We start from the raw sequence: 20,309 nt of genomic DNA on the forward strand, positions 1-20,309 counted from the left end.
AGACAGAATTTTACTTTCTCCACCTGGGAAGCAGCTGCGGAGCGGCAGGGCAGAAGCCTCCTACTCTTATCTCGTCGTTGGCTGCCTGCCCAGGATTTTGACCTTGGACAAAGGAACAGTGTGTGTAAACCTTCACTTCTTTTTTTTTTTCTTCCTTTCCCTTTGGTTTGTAACTATATACATATATATAATAGAGTATAGTTGTGTAGTTTTATTGTTTATTAAAAGTTTGTTTCAGCTTTTCCGAACGCAGACCGAGGTGTGAATTTCTTCCTTCCCCTTTAAACCCCTTCTGTCTCTAACAAGACAGAGGGGTCCGTTAAGGAAATTCGAGGAGTGGGTACCTCGGTCCCTCGACCCTTAACAGTGATGTTAGAAAAATTAACAGTAGGAAAGCAAGAGCTGTTTTGAAAATGGCTTTGTACCGTAGTTAAGAAAACACCTTATGCACCATTCAGGTTTTTTCAGACTTAGGATGATCAATGGGCATCACAGTGTATTAACCATGGGAGCACCCAACTGAAAGGAGTTATTTTAAATTTATGTATGGTGGACATCTTCACGCTGAGAGCATGACTTTTTGTATACCTGTGAAATCTCCCTCTAACTAACCTAACTTCTCAGAAGTCATGAGGTGTGTAAACACAGACCAAGGCAAGCCAAAACACTGGGAAAACAGTTTGCTCAGAATGTGTAGTGAGTAATCCTTTTACAAACACTTTGGAAGCAGAAAAGCCTTTCACTGAAACTAATAAATGACTGAGATTTAAAGAAAGGCTTAGAAGGGGCCTTCTAAGCAGGGCTGCGCTAGAAAAGCATCGTTGCTGGTCTTGGGCACTTACTTGCTATGAGGGAACTTGGAGAAATTCCTAAGCAAGAATTCCTTTCTGAGGAGGCCTTGAGAGAGGATCTCCTTCAGTCAGGGTAGCAGAGGTTCTAGAACAGCTGATGGAGGAAATGGTGATGTAAACCAGCGCTCAGCAGAGCTCTGGGAGGTCTGTGAGCTGCAACGTGCATCCTCTTGTAGCTGGCACAGTACCAGAGGATTTGGAAGTGTTGAAGAGAGCGCGAATACCCAGAGCTCCCAGAGGTTAGAGGAGATAGATTAGCAAGACTGGTGTTTCCAGCTTGTCTGGAAACAAAAGGAATCCAGAACTGAATGATTTGGGAAGTAAAAAGTGGGATGTTGGCTGACGCATTAAAATCATGCATGTCACACGTGCTGTGCAGGTAGAAGGAAGGCTGGTACACATGAGCATTCTGGTGCTTTGGTTTTGTAGCTTTTGTTCTTTCAGCGTGTGTTCTGCTATATGTGTGATGAGGAGATTGCTAACTTAGTGTGTTTCCACTGGCTTGAAATGGTGTAGGAAGTGAAAAGGGACTGTATTGCACCTTAGAGAACACCAGAAGGCAAACTTCAGTGCGGCTTGGATAGCACTGCCAGAGTTTAACTCAGAGGGTTTCATCTCCTGACAGTGTTTGGTAACAAACATGCATGTGGAAAACACCTTGTTTGCATTGCTTAAGGTAATGTGTCGTATTGCTTGTTCAAATACAGCTGCAGCTCTGGTTGGATAACCCAAAGATTCAGCTGACGTTTGAGGCAACTATCCAACAGTTAGAAGCGCCATACAATAGTAAGTCACGTCTTTTACTGTCCTTATCACTGCTGTTCTTTTTCAGTTTTGGTTGGGGAAAAGCTGTTCAGAATCAAGAGGGTACTTCAGATGGGTCCTTTTGTTTCAGGTTTGTTAGATTTCATTTCGCTGGTAAAGAAATAGACCCTTAGAAGAATTTAAAAAATCTGGTGAAAGGGTGAGTTGGTACAGAAGTTCCTGCAGGTCAATTCACATGCAGCTTTTAAGGTTTGCTACAGCTTCATGCTGGTTTGCAGCTGTGAGGTTTTCTTAATCATAATGTTTCTGGGAGACATTAAGAAGTTGCATAAGGCTTGAACAGACTGGCCGTGATGGAGGGCAGTAAAAAGAGCAAGGAGTCACTGCAGGCTGTTCCACCCTTCTCGGAAAAGATCCCAATAAACAGGTAAAGAGAAGGGAAAAAAGAAAAAGTAACTAAAGAAGAAAATAATGCTGAAATGAACACATGTACACCGTCAAGTATTACAAAATGGGGAATTATTGTGATATAAAAATAAAAATGAGAATTCAGTGCTCCAGTAATGGGTTGGCTTAATACTGGCAAATCCCATTACAGTTCTGTGTAAAGATGAATTTCAGAAAAGGCGTTCTCCCACACTAGGTGAATAGCAGCATCTGGTCCCTGTACAGCCTTCCAGGCACTGTGCAGAACCACAGTGTAGCATGGAACACAGCTTGGGGTTCCCAAAAGACTTTAGCCTCAGCTTCCTTCAAGAAAATGGATCCTTCAGCAGGGCAGCTGGATGTGTTTGGTGTGACTTTGCTGGGTAGCTGCTGTGGTACGTTGGTGTGTGAATATGTTTTGAGTATATACGTGCTGCTGAAGATACAGAAACATTTTAAAACGTTAACGTCTTTTTCAGGTGATACGGTGCTTGTTCACAGAGTACACAGCTATCTGGAGCGGCATGGTCTTATCAACTTCGGCATCTACAAAAGAGTGAAGCCCCTTCCAAGTAAGAAAGTTGAAAATATTTTTCTAATTGGAGTTCTGTTGTATTGTTCTGTGATTTCTTAGGAAAAATTTTTGAGTGGTTTTTTTTTAGGATTGCAGTGCTGAGAAAAGACAAAAAAGCTGGAAACCATCTGGCTCTAGATGTTCATGTCTTTTATTTTGGTGTGGAGAAGCCATGTATTTATGTAAATCACTTTGAGAAGGATAATTCTTGTTTTCAAATCTTCTCTAGATAATCTGGTGACTGTCACTGTTTAATGAGTTGTCTTTGTCCCTCGTTTGAATAACGAAAGACAGAAACACAGTGTTGTACGTACCTGTTACGTGCTTGCACAATGCTTGAATTTTACAATTGCTGAACTTGTCTGTGCTTTCTAGGTTTTTATTTTTCTGGGGCAGAAAGTAGTAAAACTATGATACTTTGTCCCACAGTAATTAATAATTTCTTCTTCAAACAGTTGTCCCTCAGAAGGGCTTCTCCTCCTGTTTCTTCTTGGCATGGGTGCACTACTGGTGTGTTTTTCTTGTACCTGTCTTATTAAGAAAAGTGGTGAAGTGTTTTACTGTTTCTGTGTTGTGTACACAATTTTCTTTTTCTGGCTATTTGTTTTGTTGGAGAGTTTGTTCTGTCAGAACTACCAAAGAGAAGGAAGCTGCTTTTTGTTCTTGCTCTCTCTTCAATGTAATTTTAACATGGCTGCTTACAATGTAGTAATGCACATATAGAGCCCGTATCTTATTTTTCCCTTCCTTTAGCCAAGAAGACTGGGAAGGTGATCATTATCGGTTCTGGAGTCTCTGGGTTGGCAGCAGCTCGCCAGTTGCAGAGTTTTGGAATGGATGTCACCGTTCTGGAAGCCAGGGTATGAATTTCTGTGCTCTCTTACTCCTGTACAGAACCTTGACCAGTAATCCCATTCCATAATAGCATAAGGTGGAGGATCCCAGCAGCGTGCCCAGGGTGGGTCAGCTGCCCTGCAGCTACAGGCAGCTGGAGTGTATTGCTGAGTACGAAACCTGCCCCACTGGGAGAGAAGTGGTGTCTGCTTCCACTGTGGGTTGGCTCAGGGGTGGGCTGTGGGTGAGGTGCTAGTGTCATATCTGTACACCAGTAACAGGCTGGAATCTTCTTCCTTTTACGATCACGAAACGGGTATTTCACTGAAAAGCCAAACATGAGTCTGTATTTCAAGAACTTGCCCATTCAATACAATTGTTGCTTGAAGAGGTGTATGTCAGGCAGGGTATTTTTCTTGCACCTTTGAAGTCTATGTTAATTCTTTCCTTGTTTATTACTGTGTGCTGGATAGAGGCTGTAATGTTACAGACAGCGGCAGGTCGTGGTGCCTGAACTAGCTGATGGTTCTTTGGCGATAAGGTGTTATATCCAGCCCGAGGTGGAATCTCATTTTGTTTAAAGTTTAAGGGTTTTTTTTATATAATCTAATCACTTGAGAACAGCTTGATACTAATTTAAAATAAATCAGTCCATTGACCCATTAAATTGGTATTTACTTTATATTTTACTTCCTGACTTTGTTTTGTTTGTATATTTACTTCTGAGAGTTTTCTAGCACAGATTAAAATAATCATCTGGAGCTTTTTCCTAGGCTCTTAGTTGTGCTAGATACTGCCCTTGTTGCTGGGGAGCAGGAGCTGCTGGCTCTGTGCTTCTCAGGTTCCACGTCCCTAGAGCAGAGAGCACAACAACCTAATTGTGTAGGAGGCTCGGGATCACCTGAGTGTATTCTGTGATTTTGTTTGTTTGTTTGTTTTTGGGGGGATTTTTTTTTTTTTTTAAGCTGGAAGAATGAGATCCATGCTGTAGCCTGATGTTTGTTCTGTGCATCTTTGTTATAACCAGTATGTAGATCTGGCGAGAGGCTGTTTTAAAATAATGCACAATATTTTTCCTCTCATTTATGCTCTAGACTGCTGCCATCTCCTCTTGAGTAGTTTGAATCTTTTTATTTTTTAAAGTAGTCTGGTGTTTTCTGACATGATGATTTCAGTGATTCAGGTGGTAGTTTCTTTGTGTCCACTCATCTTCTGTAACTTTTAGACTATTAGTTTACATGCTTCTGAATGGCTGATTTAATTACTAAACATCAACGTGTGCATTTTGGTACGAATTGCTAGCTGTTTGCTAGTAATTGATATTTCTCTCTGATACCATCCTGCTAGCTGGACTGAGAACAGGAAAAGACAGCTTTTCTTTCTTTAAGGTTAACGTGGTAGAAAAATAAGTTAGTGTGTGTCAAGAACCAAACCCTTTTTTTCCTGCTTCTAAAATGGGCTATTGATTTGTGGTTTTCTTGCTTGACAGCTGGTTCTTTGTGGAGAATAGACAGGAACAATTGGCTGATGGTTGTTCTAACCCTAACATTTAGATATCTCAAGCATGTCTGAATAATTTCCTATACAGGTATTGAATTTTGTGAAAGGAAGTGGGAGAGGAAAATCTTACATGTAACTTAATCTATCCATGGACAGTGAAGGATTCAGTTTAGAATCACAGTAGATCCTACTATAGATAAAGTTAAATCCATCCAAATCAGGTTAGGCGTCTTTTTTTTTTTTAATGCAATTTAAACATTCCATAACTTATGGAAATTAATTGAGATCAAGTGTTTCATTTTCTTAGAAAAGTGTACATTCTATTGAACTTTTCGATAAGAGAATGCTTATACCACGTAAATGTAGAAGTTTCAGTGATTATATTTAAGAGAGATGTATTGCAGAATGTTACTGGAGGTTTAATATTTTGTCCTCTTCGAAGGACCGGGTAGGAGGAAGAGTCGCTACCTTTCGCAAAGGGAACTACGTTGCTGATCTAGGAGCAATGGTGGTGACAGGACTTGGTGAGTTTTTAAAAATAAAACGGAGCGGGGAGGAAAACTGTGGGACAAGAGGTTACAAAGCTGAGACCTCACGCTGTTTCCTTTCATGGCCAAAATAACTGGGTGCTTTTACCTATGAAAAGTAGGGGGTCTAGGTCAGCCTCTTTGGCAGTTAGCATTTTTCTTCAGATCAGATGGCAGCCTGCACTAAAAGCTGGAATTACTGTGGGTGCCGTAGCTCTCGTTGGTCAGTGAAGTCATATCGGCGCTTGTCACGTTGTCAACCTGCTCTAGATCCATTATTTCACAATTTGCTTGTGCTCAGTGAAATTCCTTGCTCTGTCCTTGGCATGATGTCCTGCTGTTTGTCTGTTCCTTTGCCCAGTCCCTTTAAGGCAGTAGGTGACTGCACTGGGTCGGTTAACTCTTGCTAGACCAGCCTTTTGAAAGCTGCTTTACCCAGCTGCCAGCAGCCTCTGAGCTCCGGGCCATGGACTGAATTTCTTGGTAACTCTTAGTTGTTTCCTTCAGTCTTCCAAAGTATAAGCTGAAATGGAGCATGGAGACGTAGGAATGTAGTGAGGAGATTAGCTGAGTAGCTAAGAGCAAATAAGTAATGAAGTTATAAGATGGGAGAGACTCCAAAGACGTGGAATATGGTTTTTTATTTACACGAGGGGGTGGGGGTGTTGGGGGGTAGAGCAGAGCAGGAAGAGGAGGACAAATGAAGAGCAGAGCCATTCTAAAGAGAGAGCCCTTCTTAAAGTTAGGGTTTAAACCCCAAAAGTCCTTTCTGTAAGTGATTTCAAAAACAGTTGTGAAAGTAATGGCAAACAAGCCATATTTCTTTCTATTTAGTGCTGGTTTATGGGATGGCACCAGTTATTGATACTGGTTACTCTAAGAAGATGGGCGGGTGTTTAGTGTGGAAAACCCTTCAGAATGAAATAATAAAATATCGTAAAACCTCTTGTAAAAGCTGCATTTTACTGACTGCAAAAACTTGGTGTCTGTCTTAGAGTTAGTCTTTGCTGAACTGCATAGAGAAGCTGTTTCCAGGCAAAGAGCACCGAAGTGGCACCCTCCTGGTAAAAGAGATTTACGGTTCCTAGTGAAAGACTGTCATCTGGTATTTAATTCAGCCTGGGTGTTTCTTTAAAAAAAAAAAAATCTACCGTTTGCCTCAAATGAGGCAGCATATGCTATGGAGTAAGAACAGTTCCTCTAGGGAAGGGGATTGGTTCGAAGGGCATCCTCTCTATTTCTGAATCTGGAATAGGTGAGAGGAAGGAAGACTGCTGAAGGGGTTGAGCTTGAGGTTCGGGAAGGTGAAAGACTGAAATGATGGGATCTTTTCTGGGTTTTATAGTAAACTGTGGAAGAAGTAGAATTTTTAGTAGGTTGATGAACTTGAAACATGAACTACTTCAAAACTCTGTTCTGCTTGTGTAGTCACCTCTGTAAAAACAGGAAAGTGTCAGTGTAGCTGAACATCCCCGTCGATTTTGACCGAAGGCTGTGGGTATGAGAGAGAACATTGGCAAGCTGGATCTGAAAAACTTCTCCCACAGTTGTTTCTGCAGAGGAAGCCTATGCTGCCTCTCCTCTCTACCATCTCCTGTTTGTGTCCGTTCCTTTCCTTTCCTCTGCTCTGCTTACAGAGAGGCTTTAGGGATTCTGGGTGCTTAAAGTCCACATTTTCTACCTTCCTCATGTTTCTGTGTGGAGTCTCCGTTTGATTGTTTTCTGCTCTGTTTACCTCCTCCAGGTGCAGCTGGTGCTCCTGGTCATCTTCATACATTGCATTCACTGTGTCAGTTGGGGGAGTTGCACGAAGTTTTTAGGGGCTGAATTCTCCAGGTTCCTTTTCCATGTCACCACGCTTTCCAAAAAGCCCCTGAAGTTCCTGTGTGGCTGTGGGAGCTTCCCTCGGCTTACAAACACTCTGCTCGCAAACATTTTGAAGATACATTTATAGCTGTTAACGCTCAGTCAGACTAAGGTCGCTGCCACCCCAGCACTCTGCTTTTGTAATCACTCCTTTGGACTTACTGTCCTTTCAGTGTGGTGAGCAGGTTTGTTTTTTTTTTTTCATTACCTCATTGCAGGAATAGCTGCGAAGAGCAGACCTTTGGAAGTGTTACACTGGAATGTATTTCGCATTGGAGTAGGTGTGTTTGGTCTCTGAAATAGCTGTAACTGTGGAATATTTGTTGAATTGCAGATGGACTTTGCAGGAGTACTCTGTTAACTGTACAAAATGTTTTCCAGGAGGAAATCCCATGGCTGTGGTCAGCAAACAAGTGAACATGGAACTGGCGAAGATCAAACAGAAATGTCCACTTTATGAAGCAAATGGACAAGCGGTAAGACTGATACTGTTTTCATAAACCTCAAGTTTATCTCAAGTGTATTTGTACCAGGCGATTGGTGTAGCAGGAGATAGCTTCCAGGAGGAGGGAGAGGGAGTCGTGAAAGGCTGGGTCTGTTTTTAAGCAGTGTAGTAATATTCTAGCATATCTGCACCAATTCTTCTAAAACCTGTTCCTTCTACGTGGGATTTTAACGTTGAATTTCAGGGGTTTTGTGGAAGGGGAGATCCTGTTTGTTCTTCCCAAATTCATTACGTTTTTTCTTAAATGTTTGTCTATCTTCTCCGAGACAGTTGTCTGCCGTGCTGGCACTTGAGCTTTTGTTAGTGTTGCTGCCACTCCTTTTCCCTGAAATAAGCTCGTTCTGGCTGTTCTGCTCGTCTGTTGCTTTTTGAAGTGTTGACTAACCAATGCCAGCTGCTCGAATGCATACAACAGTTCAGCAGTAATATTCTAGAGCTGGAATTCACAACTTCATTAGCATTATTTCTTTCCACTGTGGAGTCAAGAAGTGCTGTTAGACAGACATGGTAGGTCCTGGTTTAGTGCTGAATCTCACACGTGTATTGGCTAGAAGTTTTCCTACCTCCTGAATCTTAAAACATGGTACCTAGAAGACAGATGGGAATATTGGACTTCTTGCTAGAGGTCTGAGAAAGTGATCCTTGGCACAAGCTTGGCACCTGCAGCCTTTCTTGCTGCACATGAAGTGAACAGGATGTTAGGATAAACTCGGGGAAGCGTTGTAGACAGTTCTAGCAGTCAGCCTGCTCGTGTGGTGTGGAGCTAGCCCTGCATGTAACGTGCTTGCCTCTGCACTGCTGTGTTCTCACTCTCCCAGCTGTTTTCAGCATCTGCCAAGAACAGCTTCAGAATCTTGCAGTGGGGCCGATGTATCCTTGTGCAGTTTGAAGAGATTCCCTCTGTTAACACCACCCGATAAGACACACAGTTCAGCTACTTTGAACTTCAGACCATGTTTTTACCGTCTCAGTAAGCATTGTGATGCCTGCAGCCTGACCACGAAGCGTTCTGTTCTGCAGCCCACTCCTTGCTGTTCCCAGTGTGAGCGACTGGGTCACTTGTACCCAGCTGAGCCTCTCAGGCGTGTGCGCTCATCAGATAGGCAGGCAGAGGGGAAGCCAGTGGGAGCAGAGTGTTTGTCTGAAAAGGAATATTCCTTCTGAGTATGCTGGGGTGCTTCTGTACCGTGTTCAAGTGCTATTTATCCTGGGAGATGCAGTCAGGATGGAAGCTGACAGTGTATGCTGCCAAACAGCAGGGCAGGGAGGAATCCCTCAGCACAAAGAAGATCCTGACTGCCGCTTTGGCTACCTGGTGGGAACGGGAGCAGCACGTCCTAGTTGCTGCAGCGAGGAGTTGCTGTGGTTCAGATGTGTGTGGTCATTAGTTCATTAGCTAGGAAGGTTGTAACACAAGCTGTATTTTAAAAAGGCATATCACAAGATTTGTCAGATTACTTCTTGCAAACAAAGCTGGACATGTATAATTGGATATATTTTCCAGACCAAATTTTATCACTTCCTCGTGTTGAATGTTGTCTTGGTGGCTACCAAGACAAATGAACCAGAGTGCTCTTCTTGGCTTAAAAACAAACAACTAAATTGAGATTGCCACTGTGTGCCGCTTCTTTCCTAGCATGTCTGTCATGTATAGCTTCTGGAACATTTGACTCAATATGTAATGTGAAGCCATTTTAACTGTGACAGATCAGTAGGAAGAGAAGTTGCAGTGTGAGTAATAATGACCAATATTTAAATTTTCTACCACCTTGATATGACAAATGCCAATATAATCTTGACTGTGTGCCGTTCAGTATCTGTGCATCTCCCTGTGACCATCTCTATTGCCTTAGTTCATGGCCACCTAAACTGTTAAAGGTTGTTACTTCATATCAAGAGTAAGTAAATGAAAGTGGAAGCTCTAGAAAGAAAATCTGAATTAGCCTGCTCAAACGTGGTGCAGCTGTACCTCAAAAGCTCTGTGTTTTCACATGTGCTGCTCCTTTTATCTTTCTCTTGTTTTCCCTTAACATACTCCGTGATGCTACTTACACCAAGGTGGTTATTTTACTAATCCTTTCTTTTCCTTTTTTAATATTGTGATGCTTCTTCGTTTGATTATCAGCACTGCTAAAAATTAAATGCCAATTATTTCTGCAATGTTGTCACATCTCAGTACTTTGGTTTTGATCTTACTGTGTAGTGCTTATCTTGAATTAGCTGTCAGGCTCCTTATGTTGCGTTTCTTTCTGCTGTGGTTGTGGAAAGGACACTGTCAAGGAACTGCTTTATAAACAGTGAAAAATAAGTTTACTTTAAGCCGAAATCACTTTCTGCAGGATGCTGCAGCTTCTTTCAAAGGTGCATTCACATTGGGTTACTAATGAGTTTTGGGCAAGTAACTTCTAACTACCTTCTCTGGGAGCAAAATTTTTTCTCACCCTGCCAATAGAGAGTCTACTAACTTGATAGAGTCCCTTTACATTTCCCTTTCAGCCTATCCTGGGGCCCAAGCCCATTTGTTGTCCCACTCCTCAAAAGGTGCTCAGTTTGTGTCCAGCAGCAACAGCCAAGAGCACAACCTTTCTCATCTCATGTACAAGAGCACTCATGTTCCACTCTCCCTCTGGCATTTTGGCAGACTTCATGGTGCTTGATGGGAGGAACAATTTAATTTAATCAGCTGATTTAAATTAGCTGATTCTCCAGCCATCCTAGGAAGTATCAGAGATGTCCTTGGAAAGCAATATACATCAGAGAGTAATTAGAACATCTAACGCAAGGGATGCATCTAGAAGTCCAGGGACAAGTAATAATAGGATGTCCTTCACACCTTGGCTGCTCTCTTGACAGCTTTCCACATCTACACAAGTCTCTTTTCAGTGGTTAACCAGTCCTGCCAGTCTGGGTACATCTTTCTCCACTGTTTGCATTTTATTGAGGGCAAAGTACATAGGAGTTACACACTGAGTGTACATCTTCGTGGCTAAGCTCTGCACCGAAGGCGTAAATCTCTCTTGCTGCTCGCAACTGTACGACCACCCCAGATTGAGCAGGTTGATACCTTCAATTACCACTCCTCGAAAGTCATTATTTTAGTTGTTGCCATGGTGTTACTAATTAACAAAGATTTATCTCTGAAGAAGTGAAGATGGAGTCAAATTCTCTACTTACAGTATGGGCTCTTAATGAGTGCTCATTTCGGCTCACTTGTGGTGAGTTGGTTTTCACCACAAAATTTACTGATTTAAGAGTTCTGAATAGTCTTTGGAAGGTTCTACTGCCTGCACAGCTGCCTAAATTCTCTTCTGAATGAGAACTTGATGTCAGCTGTGAAAAGGCAGGCAATGCAAATACCAAGGTGTCATTTCTCATACTGACTTCCCATTGCTGGGAGATGTGTGTTCTGTAATGCCAGGATCCTCGCATGCTGTTCGTCAGAGCCACTGCCCAGCACTCAGTCCTCAGCCTGTCCTGATGCGTGGGGATATTCCATCACAGTTTCAAGGCTTTGGCTTTAGAATTTCATAAGGTTTTTGTCATCCCATTCCCCCAACTTGCTGAGATGACACTGCGAGGAGATGAGACGGGGAGGCCTGAGAGCAGACCTTGCCTGTAAAGTCTGAGGCAAAGAGGAATTTGGTGCTTTAGCCTTTCCCGTATCCATTACCACCTGCTTTTAAAAATTTCACCGAACTAAGCAAGTATCTTGCCTCTGAGGCTTTGAGCTTTGGTGACCTATATTTTTTGGTTTAATAGGTTATTGAGAAGTAAGCTTGTTCTTTTGACTCCTAGGTTCCAAAAGAGAAAGACGAAATGGTGGAGCAAGAATTTAATCGTCTGCTGGAAGCCACATCCTATCTCAGTCATCAGCTGGATTTCAATGTTCTCAATAATAAGCCTGTCTCCCTAGGTCAGGCTCTGGAGGTTGTCATACAGTAAGTGATTTCTGTCTTCGTGGGAGACTTTGCTGTTTTGTGGAGAATTTCCCAAAAGATACCTGAAACAGCTGTGATGCTCCTACTTAATACAGCTCTTTGGTCTCTGCAGACTTCTTGATAGTGTGTTTGTGTTTCTTCTTTACTGAAGCAAAACATGCCAAAGATGGATAAAGGAGCAAACATATTTTCTTGAAAGCTTCCTGAAAATCCCTGCTACTGATAGTATCTGATAGTGGAAAATTGACTAGTGTGAGCTGGTGTATGAACAGCCCACAGCTGCGTGAAAGCTAATGGCATTTGTGGTGTGACTTTTAATTAGAGTACATTTAATTAGAGTACATTATCACAGACTCATGATTCAGCTAGTCAGGTATGCCTTGTTTACAGAAACCTGCGTTAGTTTTATAATTGCTCTGTGAATATTTACTAAAATATCCTGTGATGTGTGCTTTTATTGTATTATACTAATTAGATTGTGATAATAGGTTTTCTCAGTAAGGTGAGAATTTTATGCTGAACAGACTCTAACTTCTCTCCTTTCCTAGATTGCAGGAGAAGCATGTGAAGGACGAGCAGATTGAACACTGGAAGAAAATAGTGAAAACACAGGAGGAATTGAAAGATCTTCTTAACAAGGTCAGATGATGATGTTTAGAACAAGAGGATAGCATTGTGGTCCTCAAAGTAGCGAAATGTACAAAGGCTTCCATGGGAAAATATCAGAAAGTTGCCATTAGTGCTGTTCTGAGACGTCTCTGCTCATGCCAGCCCTGCCTAGAAGCACCGTTATAACAGAGGAGCCTCCAGTTTTGAGGAGGAGCACATAAATGATTATGCATAAGACTGTTATTGGGAAAAGAAAGGGAGAGGACTGTCATGGTTTAAGACCCATCCAGCAGCTAAGCGCCACACAGCTGCTCACTCCCCACAGTGGGATATGGACGAGAAAGTAAAAGGCTTGTGAGCTGAGACAGGGACAGGGAGGGATCACATGGTCACGGGCAAAACAGACTCAACTTGAGGAAATTCATTTAATTTATTACTAATCATATCAGAGTAAGATAATGAGAAACAAACCCAAATCTTAAAACACCTTTCCCCCCCACCCCTCCCTTCTTCCCACTCTCAACTTCACTCCCATGTTCTCTACCTGCTCCCCTGCTGAGTGGCACAGAGGGATGGGGAATCGGGGCTGTGGTCAGTTCATCACACTTTGTCTCTGCCACTCCCTCCTCAGGGGAGGACTCCTCACACTCCTCCCCTGCTCCAACATGGGGACCCTCCCAGAGGAGACAGTTCTCCATGAACTTCTCCAACATGAGTTCTTCCGTGGGCTGCAGTTCTTCACGGACTGCTCCAGCATGTCACCCTTCCACAGGGTACAGTCCTTCAGGAACAGCCTGCACCAGTACAGGCTTCCAGCGGCGCACCCTCACTTGCTCTGGTGTGAGGTCTTCCACTGGCTGTGGGTGGATATCTGCTCCACCATTAGCCTCCATGGGCTGCAGGGGAACAGCCTGCTGTCTCACCACGGGCTGCAGGGGAGTCTCTGCTCTGGAGCACCTCCTCCCCCTCTTTCTTCGCTGCCCTTGGTGTCTGTGTAGGTGTTTCTCTCACATCCCACTGCTCTTTCCGCTGCAGATTCCCCAGCAGTTTTTTTTCCTTCTTAAGTACATTATTACAGCGATGCTAATACCATCGCTGATTGGGTCAGCCTTGGCCAGAGGTGGGTCTGACTTGGAGCTGGGAAAGCTTCTAGCAGCTTCTCACAGGAGCTACCCCTCTAGCCCCTCCCCTGCTACCAAAACCCCATCACAAAAACCCAATGCAAGGATGACATGATAAACCGTGTGGCCCCATAGCTTCCTTTAGAGGCTCCGATAATGACTGGGGCTTTTGGGGGGTTATTTTAAAACGTTTACTTTGTTTACCACAGATCTGATTTGTAGTGTAGAAACAGTGTTTTAGGTCTGATTGTGGTTGTGATAGGGAAAATCTTGACTTCTCCATGGAGGTTTCTCAAATTAAAAATGTCTGATGACAGCTCTCATCTCCTGAGTTATTCACAACATAGTTTTCTAAGTAGTCAATGAATGATGTTGGGCTTAGGCCGTGTTGTTTGGGAGTTTGTGTGGTTGTTTTGGTTTCTTGGAGGTAGAATTGTGTATAAATAACATCTGCTAAAAGCAGCAAATCTCTTTGGAATAATGGCATAGTTTGAGAGGAGTATCCACTTCACTTGCATGAAATCTACCTTCTTTTGTCTTTATTTTTTCCTTTCTGTCTCCCTTTTCCTACTCCACCTGAAAAAGATGGTAAATTTAAAAGAGAAGATCAAAGAACTTCATCAGCAGTATAAGGAGGCGTCAGAAGTGAAGCCACCTCGTGATATTACAGCAGAGTTCCTTGTGAAAAGCAAACACAGAGATCTGACTGCGCTTTGCAAGGTAAAGGTTAACATGCAGCCCTTCAGTCAGTGGGTTCTGAGGGCTTCAGCAACTGGGTAAAATTAGCCAGTATAAACGTTTCCACATCTCTGTCTCTGATCCAACACTCTCAAGAGTGTACTTGATAGTAACTTGGGGTTGCAGTACTGATAACAGGGCTGCGTTAAGTACCTTTAAGTACCCGTCCTTCGTGGCTTGTGGTGGATATTAACATGCTGAAGGCTCAGTTTTTGGTAACAGTCTGTGCTGGCTCATGCCAGACAGCATTTGATGTTTTGAAGGCTAAATTTTAGGTCAGACTTGGTCTTTAGTACTACTGGGTCTCACAATAGTCTGGAAATAAATTTGCATTTGAAGAGAGATGCTCTTCAAGATACGAAAGGTGTTTTTCTGAATAAAAGACTTCTTTCTGTCCAAAGATTAGGATTTGCAGAGCTCTGTCTTGACAAGTAGAGTTAGTCCCTGCCTCCGCATTTAGCTTGGTGTAGAAATACACCTTAAAAAGAAACCTTAAAAACTGCCTTTCTGTGATAGTGCAAGACACTTGCTAAGCCAGGGCAGATAGAACCAAGGATCATTTTCAGCTGCTTGTTCAACAGAATATATGTGCCTTTATTCAGAAACTCAGTCTCTTTGGGTATACTGAAGTAGTAGCTCTTCTGTTTTGTCACCAAACAGCTTCTGCTCTTGACGCTATTATTGGACACTCCCAGCTATTCTGCCTTGAAGGAAAATGATTTGTTGCCTTTATACCTAGTTCTACTAATATTTTTAAAAATAAGGAAAAAACCCACCTCTGAAAGAAGCTTGAATCAGATCATGTCTTTGCCTTTTGCATGACTGCTCTGCGTTGGAAATCTTTGTGTTCAGTATTAACTGTAATCTTTTAAGAGAAAGAGAACAGAAATAACATTTTGTGCAATACAAAGAGCTTGCAGAACCATAGGAACCAGGACTGTAATGGACCTTCATGTTCCTCAGATCTAAGTGTTTGAGTTCCTCAGATAGCACCAGACTAACCTCTTCTGCGGTGGGATGTAGGCTTCTGTGTATTCGAACAGCAGAAGGGCAAAATATGCTGGTTTAAATGTTGGACAATTAAAGAACTTGATTTAGATTTCACTAAAACAATGAATCCTCCACTGATTTCTCTGGAGATTGGATCTAGTCTGATGCTACATGATGTCTTTAAATCCTTTTACATGTAAACTGATTTAATGTTAGCTTTTCATCTTACTAGGAGTATGATGAGTTGGCAGAAACACAAGGAAAGCTAGAAGAGAAGTTACAAGAACTTGAAGCCAATCCACCAAGGTAAAGATATCAACTATAAAAATAAATGCTTGGGAAAGCAGGTTTTTACCAGATTGTGCTGAGTTTCAGAAATGCTGGGGTGTGCTTTCTTGTAGTTAGGGTTAGGAAGGTACCAACACGACGTCTGAGCTCCCTCAGCTTTACACCTCATCTTCCTCGTTTTCCGAGGTGACCTGGACCACAGAGGTTGTTCTTAGCTAGCGTACATTCCCACAGAAACCCCTCCCGTGACCAGTGCCTGGGCTCAGGGAGCCGTGGAGTCCGAAATGGCCATCAGCCCTGACAGCGCGGCAGCCCTGCTCAGCCAGGCAGAACGGTGTTATTGTGTGATTATATGAGGTTTTCAGACATTGATTTCATACGTGCTACCGAGCCCTTATTTATGTAACCTCTTTTGTTTCTAAAGTTAAGTTTCTGGCTTCACTTGAATAGTTTACATTAACTCTACTTCAGAAATGTGAATTTGCTGGGTTTTGATATTCAGCTTTCATGAAGGAAGTCTGAATGTTTTGCTTGTGGTTTTTTTTATTTCTCCACTAAGGAGGGATTCAAACTAAAAAGGTTGTGAATAAATTTTCAGATTCATCTGCAACATCCTACTCTAGCAAACTAAATGTATTGTATCGTATGACGTTTGTTTTTTCCTAGTGATGTTTATCTGTCATCAAGGGACAGGCAAATACTCGACTGGCATTTTGCAAACCTAGAATTTGCTAATGCTACGCCCCTGTCTACGCTGTCACTGAAGCACTGGGACCAGGTAGCAGATTACCATATTCCTTCAGCAATATTCTAAAAACCTGAGCTGTATTTATTTCATTCTCATGGAAGCATCTCTGTGTTTATGGTTTCTGAACACTGAATGATCTGCTTTTATGTGGATACTGAGCTCTTCCATGACTGTTGGCTGATGAAATCCCAGACAGCTTTCTGTTAGCGCCAAACAATCTCTAATAATACTGTCTGTTGTTACTGTTGTAACAATAATAATAATAATAATAATACTACTGTTGTTCCTGAACTTGTTAGTCGACTATTAAACAGAAGGATTTCACATTTGACTCACTCATTGAAAAGGAAGTTTTTGAAAAAATGTTGCTGTGGGGTGGAGTTGCTGGTTCGGTTCTGGTTGCTGGTTTGGTTCTGTTGCGTCACGTGATTTCATTAAAAATGCTTTTTATGCATCTTCATTTTAGGATGATGACTTTGAATTCACAGGCAGTCACTTGACTGTGAGGAATGGATATTCCTGTGTGCCTGTAGCCTTGGCGGAAGGGCTGGATATTAAATTGAACACTGCGGTTCGACAGGTTCGCTATACAGCATCAGGTAAATGAAACCACCTCCTTCGGAAAACGGCTCCGGGGGAGTCTGATCACCAAGATGTTCACATTCATTATCCCATTTCTTTACTTCATTGATTGAAGAAGTTTTGGACTGTTTAGGAAATAGTGCTTCAGTGGGATTACAGAATCAGAGAATGGTGGGGTAGGAAGACACCTCTGGGATCGTCTAGTCCAACCCCCTGCTAGAGCAGGTTTCCCCAGAGCAGGGTGCCCAGGATGGCATCCAGGTGGGTTTGGAATCTCTCCAGAAAAAGAGACTCCACAACCTCTCTGGGCAGCCTGTGCCAGTGCTCTGTCACCCTCAAAGTAAGGAAGTTTTTCCTTGTGTTCCGAGGGAATTTCCAGTGTCTCAGTTTGTGCCTGATGCCCCTTGTCCTGTTGCTGGGCACTGAGAAGAGTCTGGTCCCATCCTCTGACACCCACCTTTTAGATATCGATAAGCATTGATAAGGTCTCCTCTCAGTCTTCTCCAGGCTAAACAGACTCAGATCTCTCAGCCTTTCCTTGGCACAGAGGTGCTCCAGTCGCCTCATTGTCTTTGTAGCCTCCACTGGATTCTCTCCATTAGTTCCTTGTCTCTCTTGAGGAGCCCAGAACTGGACACAACACTCCAGATGTTGTCTCAGGGCAGAGTAGAGGGGAGGAGAAGCTCCCTCGACCTGCTGGTCATACTCTTCTTCATGCACCCCAGGAGACCATTGGCCTTCTCAACCACAAGGGCCCATTGCTGGCTCATGGGCAACTTATTGTCCACTAGCACTCCCAAGTCCTTCTCCCCAGAGCTGCTTTGCATCAGGTGACCCATTAAGTTGTGCTGGTGCAGGGGATTATTCCTCCAGCAGTGCAGGACCCTAAAGCTGCCCTTGTTGAACTTGATTAGGTTTGTCTCCACGCAAGTCTCCACTCTGTCCAGGTCTTGCTCAATGCCAGCACAGCGTGATGGTGTGTCAGCCACTACTCCCAGTTCTGTGTCGTCAGCAAATAGGCTGAGCGTACACTCCATCCCTTCATACAGGCCATTGACCATTATGTTGAACAAAACTGGACGCAGTCCTGACCCCTGGGGAACACCACAAGCTACAGGCCTCCAAGTAGACTCTGCAACGCTGATCACAATCCTCTGAGCTCTGTCCTTCAGCCAGTTCTCAGTCCACCTCACTGCCTGCTCATCTAACTCACACTTCCTAAGCTTCCCTGTGAGAATGTTATGGGAGACAGTGTCCGAAGCCTTGCTGAAGTCAAGGTAGACAAATCCACTGCTCTCCCCTCACGTACCCAGACAGTCATGCCGTCATAGAAGGCTATCTGATTGGTCAAGTACGATTTCCCCTTGGTGCAACAGCGTGATGGTGTGTCAGCCACTACTCCCAGTTCTGTGTCGTCAGCAAATAGGCTGAGCGTACACTCCATCCCTTCATACAGGCCATTGACCATTATGTTGAACAAAACTGGACGCAGTCCTGACCCCTGGGGAACACCACAAGCTACAGGCCTCCAAGTAGACTCTGCAACGCTGATCACAATCCTCTGAGCTCTGTCCTTCAGCCAGTTCTCAGTCCACCTCACTGCCTGCTCATCTAACTCACACTTCCTAAGCTTCCCTGTGAGAATGTTATGGGAGACAGTGTCCGAAGCCTTGCTGAAGTCAAGGTAGACAAATCCACTGCTCTCCCCTCACGTACCCAGACAGTCATGCCGTCATAGAAGGCTATCTGATTGGTCAAGTACGATTTCCCCTTGGTGCATCCATGCTGACCACTCCTGATAAGCTTCTTTTCCTCCACGTGCTTAGAGAATGAGCTGTGCCATTACCTTTCCAGTGATCAAGGTGAGGCTGACTGGCCTGTAGTTGCCTGGATCTTCTTGCTCTTTTTGAAGACTGAAGTGTCACTGGCTTTCCTCCTGTCCTCAGACAGGAGAGCTCCTGTTCTCCATGGCTTTTCTAAGATGATCGCAAGTGGCTTAGTGATAACATCAGCCAGCTCCCTCAGCACTCTGGTTTGTGTCCCATCAGGGCGCAAGGGTTTGGGGATGTCCAGCTTGCCCAAATGATCTGTAACCTGATCTTCCTCGACCATGGGAAAGTCTTCCTTTCTCCAGACTTTCTCTTCTACCTCCGGGAACTGGATTAGAATTATAAATCAATGCCTTATGGTTCAAATTAATGTTCTTCAAAACACTGGGCTTGGGCAACTGTCAGCTGAGAGAGCAGCTCAGTGAGAGGCTCACTCTTTACCTGCTGCTTGTTTATGATATATTATCATTTACTGGCCTAGATGAACCTTTAGTCTTATCCCAGTGGGGCCATTTTCAGATGCTGTGTAAACTATGCATTCTGGAATTGAGCTGTGTGGCCAGTGATGTTCTCCTGCCTACAAGTTAAGTCACTGTTAATGTAAAGCTGTCTCCATAAACAAAATGTTTTCTGATGTGGATGTGTTTTGATGGTGGTTTCTTTAAATTTTATTCCAATGCTCTTGCCTCCTGGCCTCTGAAATGACTGTTTTTCTTTCCTCTTTCCAGGCTGTGAAGTGATAGCTGTCAACACCCGATCTACGAGCCAGACTTTCATTTACAAGTGTGATGCAGTGCTGTGTACTCTTCCCTTGGGAGTACTGAAACAGCAGCCTCCAGCAGTACAGTTTGTGCCACCTCTTCCTGAATGGAAAACCTCGGCAGTGCAGCGGATGGGATTCGGCAACCTCAACAAGGTGACGCGGTCACTGAGGGAACTGAGCAATACACAGAATCTGAATTGTGTATGGACTCTTCTTGTGGGTAGGGGGAAGAACAGCTTGTTCCACTGCTGTTTGCTAGATTTTGATGCTGAAAATTGTCCGAAGAACTGTAAGGACCTCTTCTCTATTTCCCCACAATTTTTAAATAGTTAAAATTTCAGAAGTGGGTTGACTCAGTATTTCTGCTGTAGCTTCTTAACCAGCAAATCCGTAAACTCTGAGGGTATGCTAACCTGTGGAAGGCAGTATAGGTATAAACCTATATGTATAATCACCAGATTTTCCTTTCTTGACTTTTCCTAACCCCTGCTTCTTTTTATTTCTAGGTTGTGTTGTGTTTTGATCGCGTCTTCTGGGATCCAAGCGTCAATTTGTTTGGTCACGTTGGTAGTACTACTGCAAGCAGAGGAGAACTTTTTCTGTTTTGGAACCTGTACAAAGGTAGCTGTGGTGTATGTCTACTTCTGCCAGTGACTTATTTGTGTGGTTTGAGATCTAGAAAAGAGCACATTTTAAGATGCTGTTAGTGTTCACATGCGGATATAAGAGTATAGTGTTTGTAGGAAGACACATGGAAGCAGAGAACACCACTGACTTGGGAACAGTTCTGCAGTAAATTAGTGCAGAACATGGTCAAGTGGAGAACAAGTCCCTTGAGGAGCGGCTGAGGGTGTT

The 20,309-nt window shown here is 43.3% G+C and overlaps 1 protein-coding gene across 1 annotated transcript in view; it reads left to right on the plus strand.

The window, feature by feature from the left end:
* The window catches only part of KDM1A (lysine (K)-specific demethylase 1A), a 40,109-nt gene that overhangs the window by 10,330 nt on the left and 9,470 nt on the right, over positions 1 to 20,309 (plus strand). Inside the window, exons 4-16 of the mRNA XM_010138424.1 lie at positions 1,559 to 1,637; positions 2,522 to 2,614; positions 3,370 to 3,476; positions 5,393 to 5,474; positions 7,725 to 7,819; positions 11,644 to 11,786; positions 12,335 to 12,425; positions 14,102 to 14,236; positions 15,477 to 15,550; positions 16,199 to 16,310; positions 16,747 to 16,879; positions 19,420 to 19,607; positions 19,961 to 20,075. Coding sequence (XP_010136726.1) covers positions 1,559 to 1,637; positions 2,522 to 2,614; positions 3,370 to 3,476; positions 5,393 to 5,474; positions 7,725 to 7,819; positions 11,644 to 11,786; positions 12,335 to 12,425; positions 14,102 to 14,236; positions 15,477 to 15,550; positions 16,199 to 16,310; positions 16,747 to 16,879; positions 19,420 to 19,607; positions 19,961 to 20,075 — 1,447 coding nt within the window. The remainder of the gene's footprint in view (positions 1 to 1,558; positions 1,638 to 2,521; positions 2,615 to 3,369; positions 3,477 to 5,392; positions 5,475 to 7,724; positions 7,820 to 11,643; positions 11,787 to 12,334; positions 12,426 to 14,101; positions 14,237 to 15,476; positions 15,551 to 16,198; positions 16,311 to 16,746; positions 16,880 to 19,419; positions 19,608 to 19,960; positions 20,076 to 20,309) is intronic.

The sequence above is a fragment of the Buceros rhinoceros genome, unplaced genomic scaffold (assembly GCF_000710305.1).
Source record: "Buceros rhinoceros silvestris isolate BGI_N320 unplaced genomic scaffold, ASM71030v1 scaffold12566, whole genome shotgun sequence".
NCBI lineage: Eukaryota > Metazoa > Chordata > Aves > Bucerotiformes > Bucerotidae > Buceros > Buceros rhinoceros.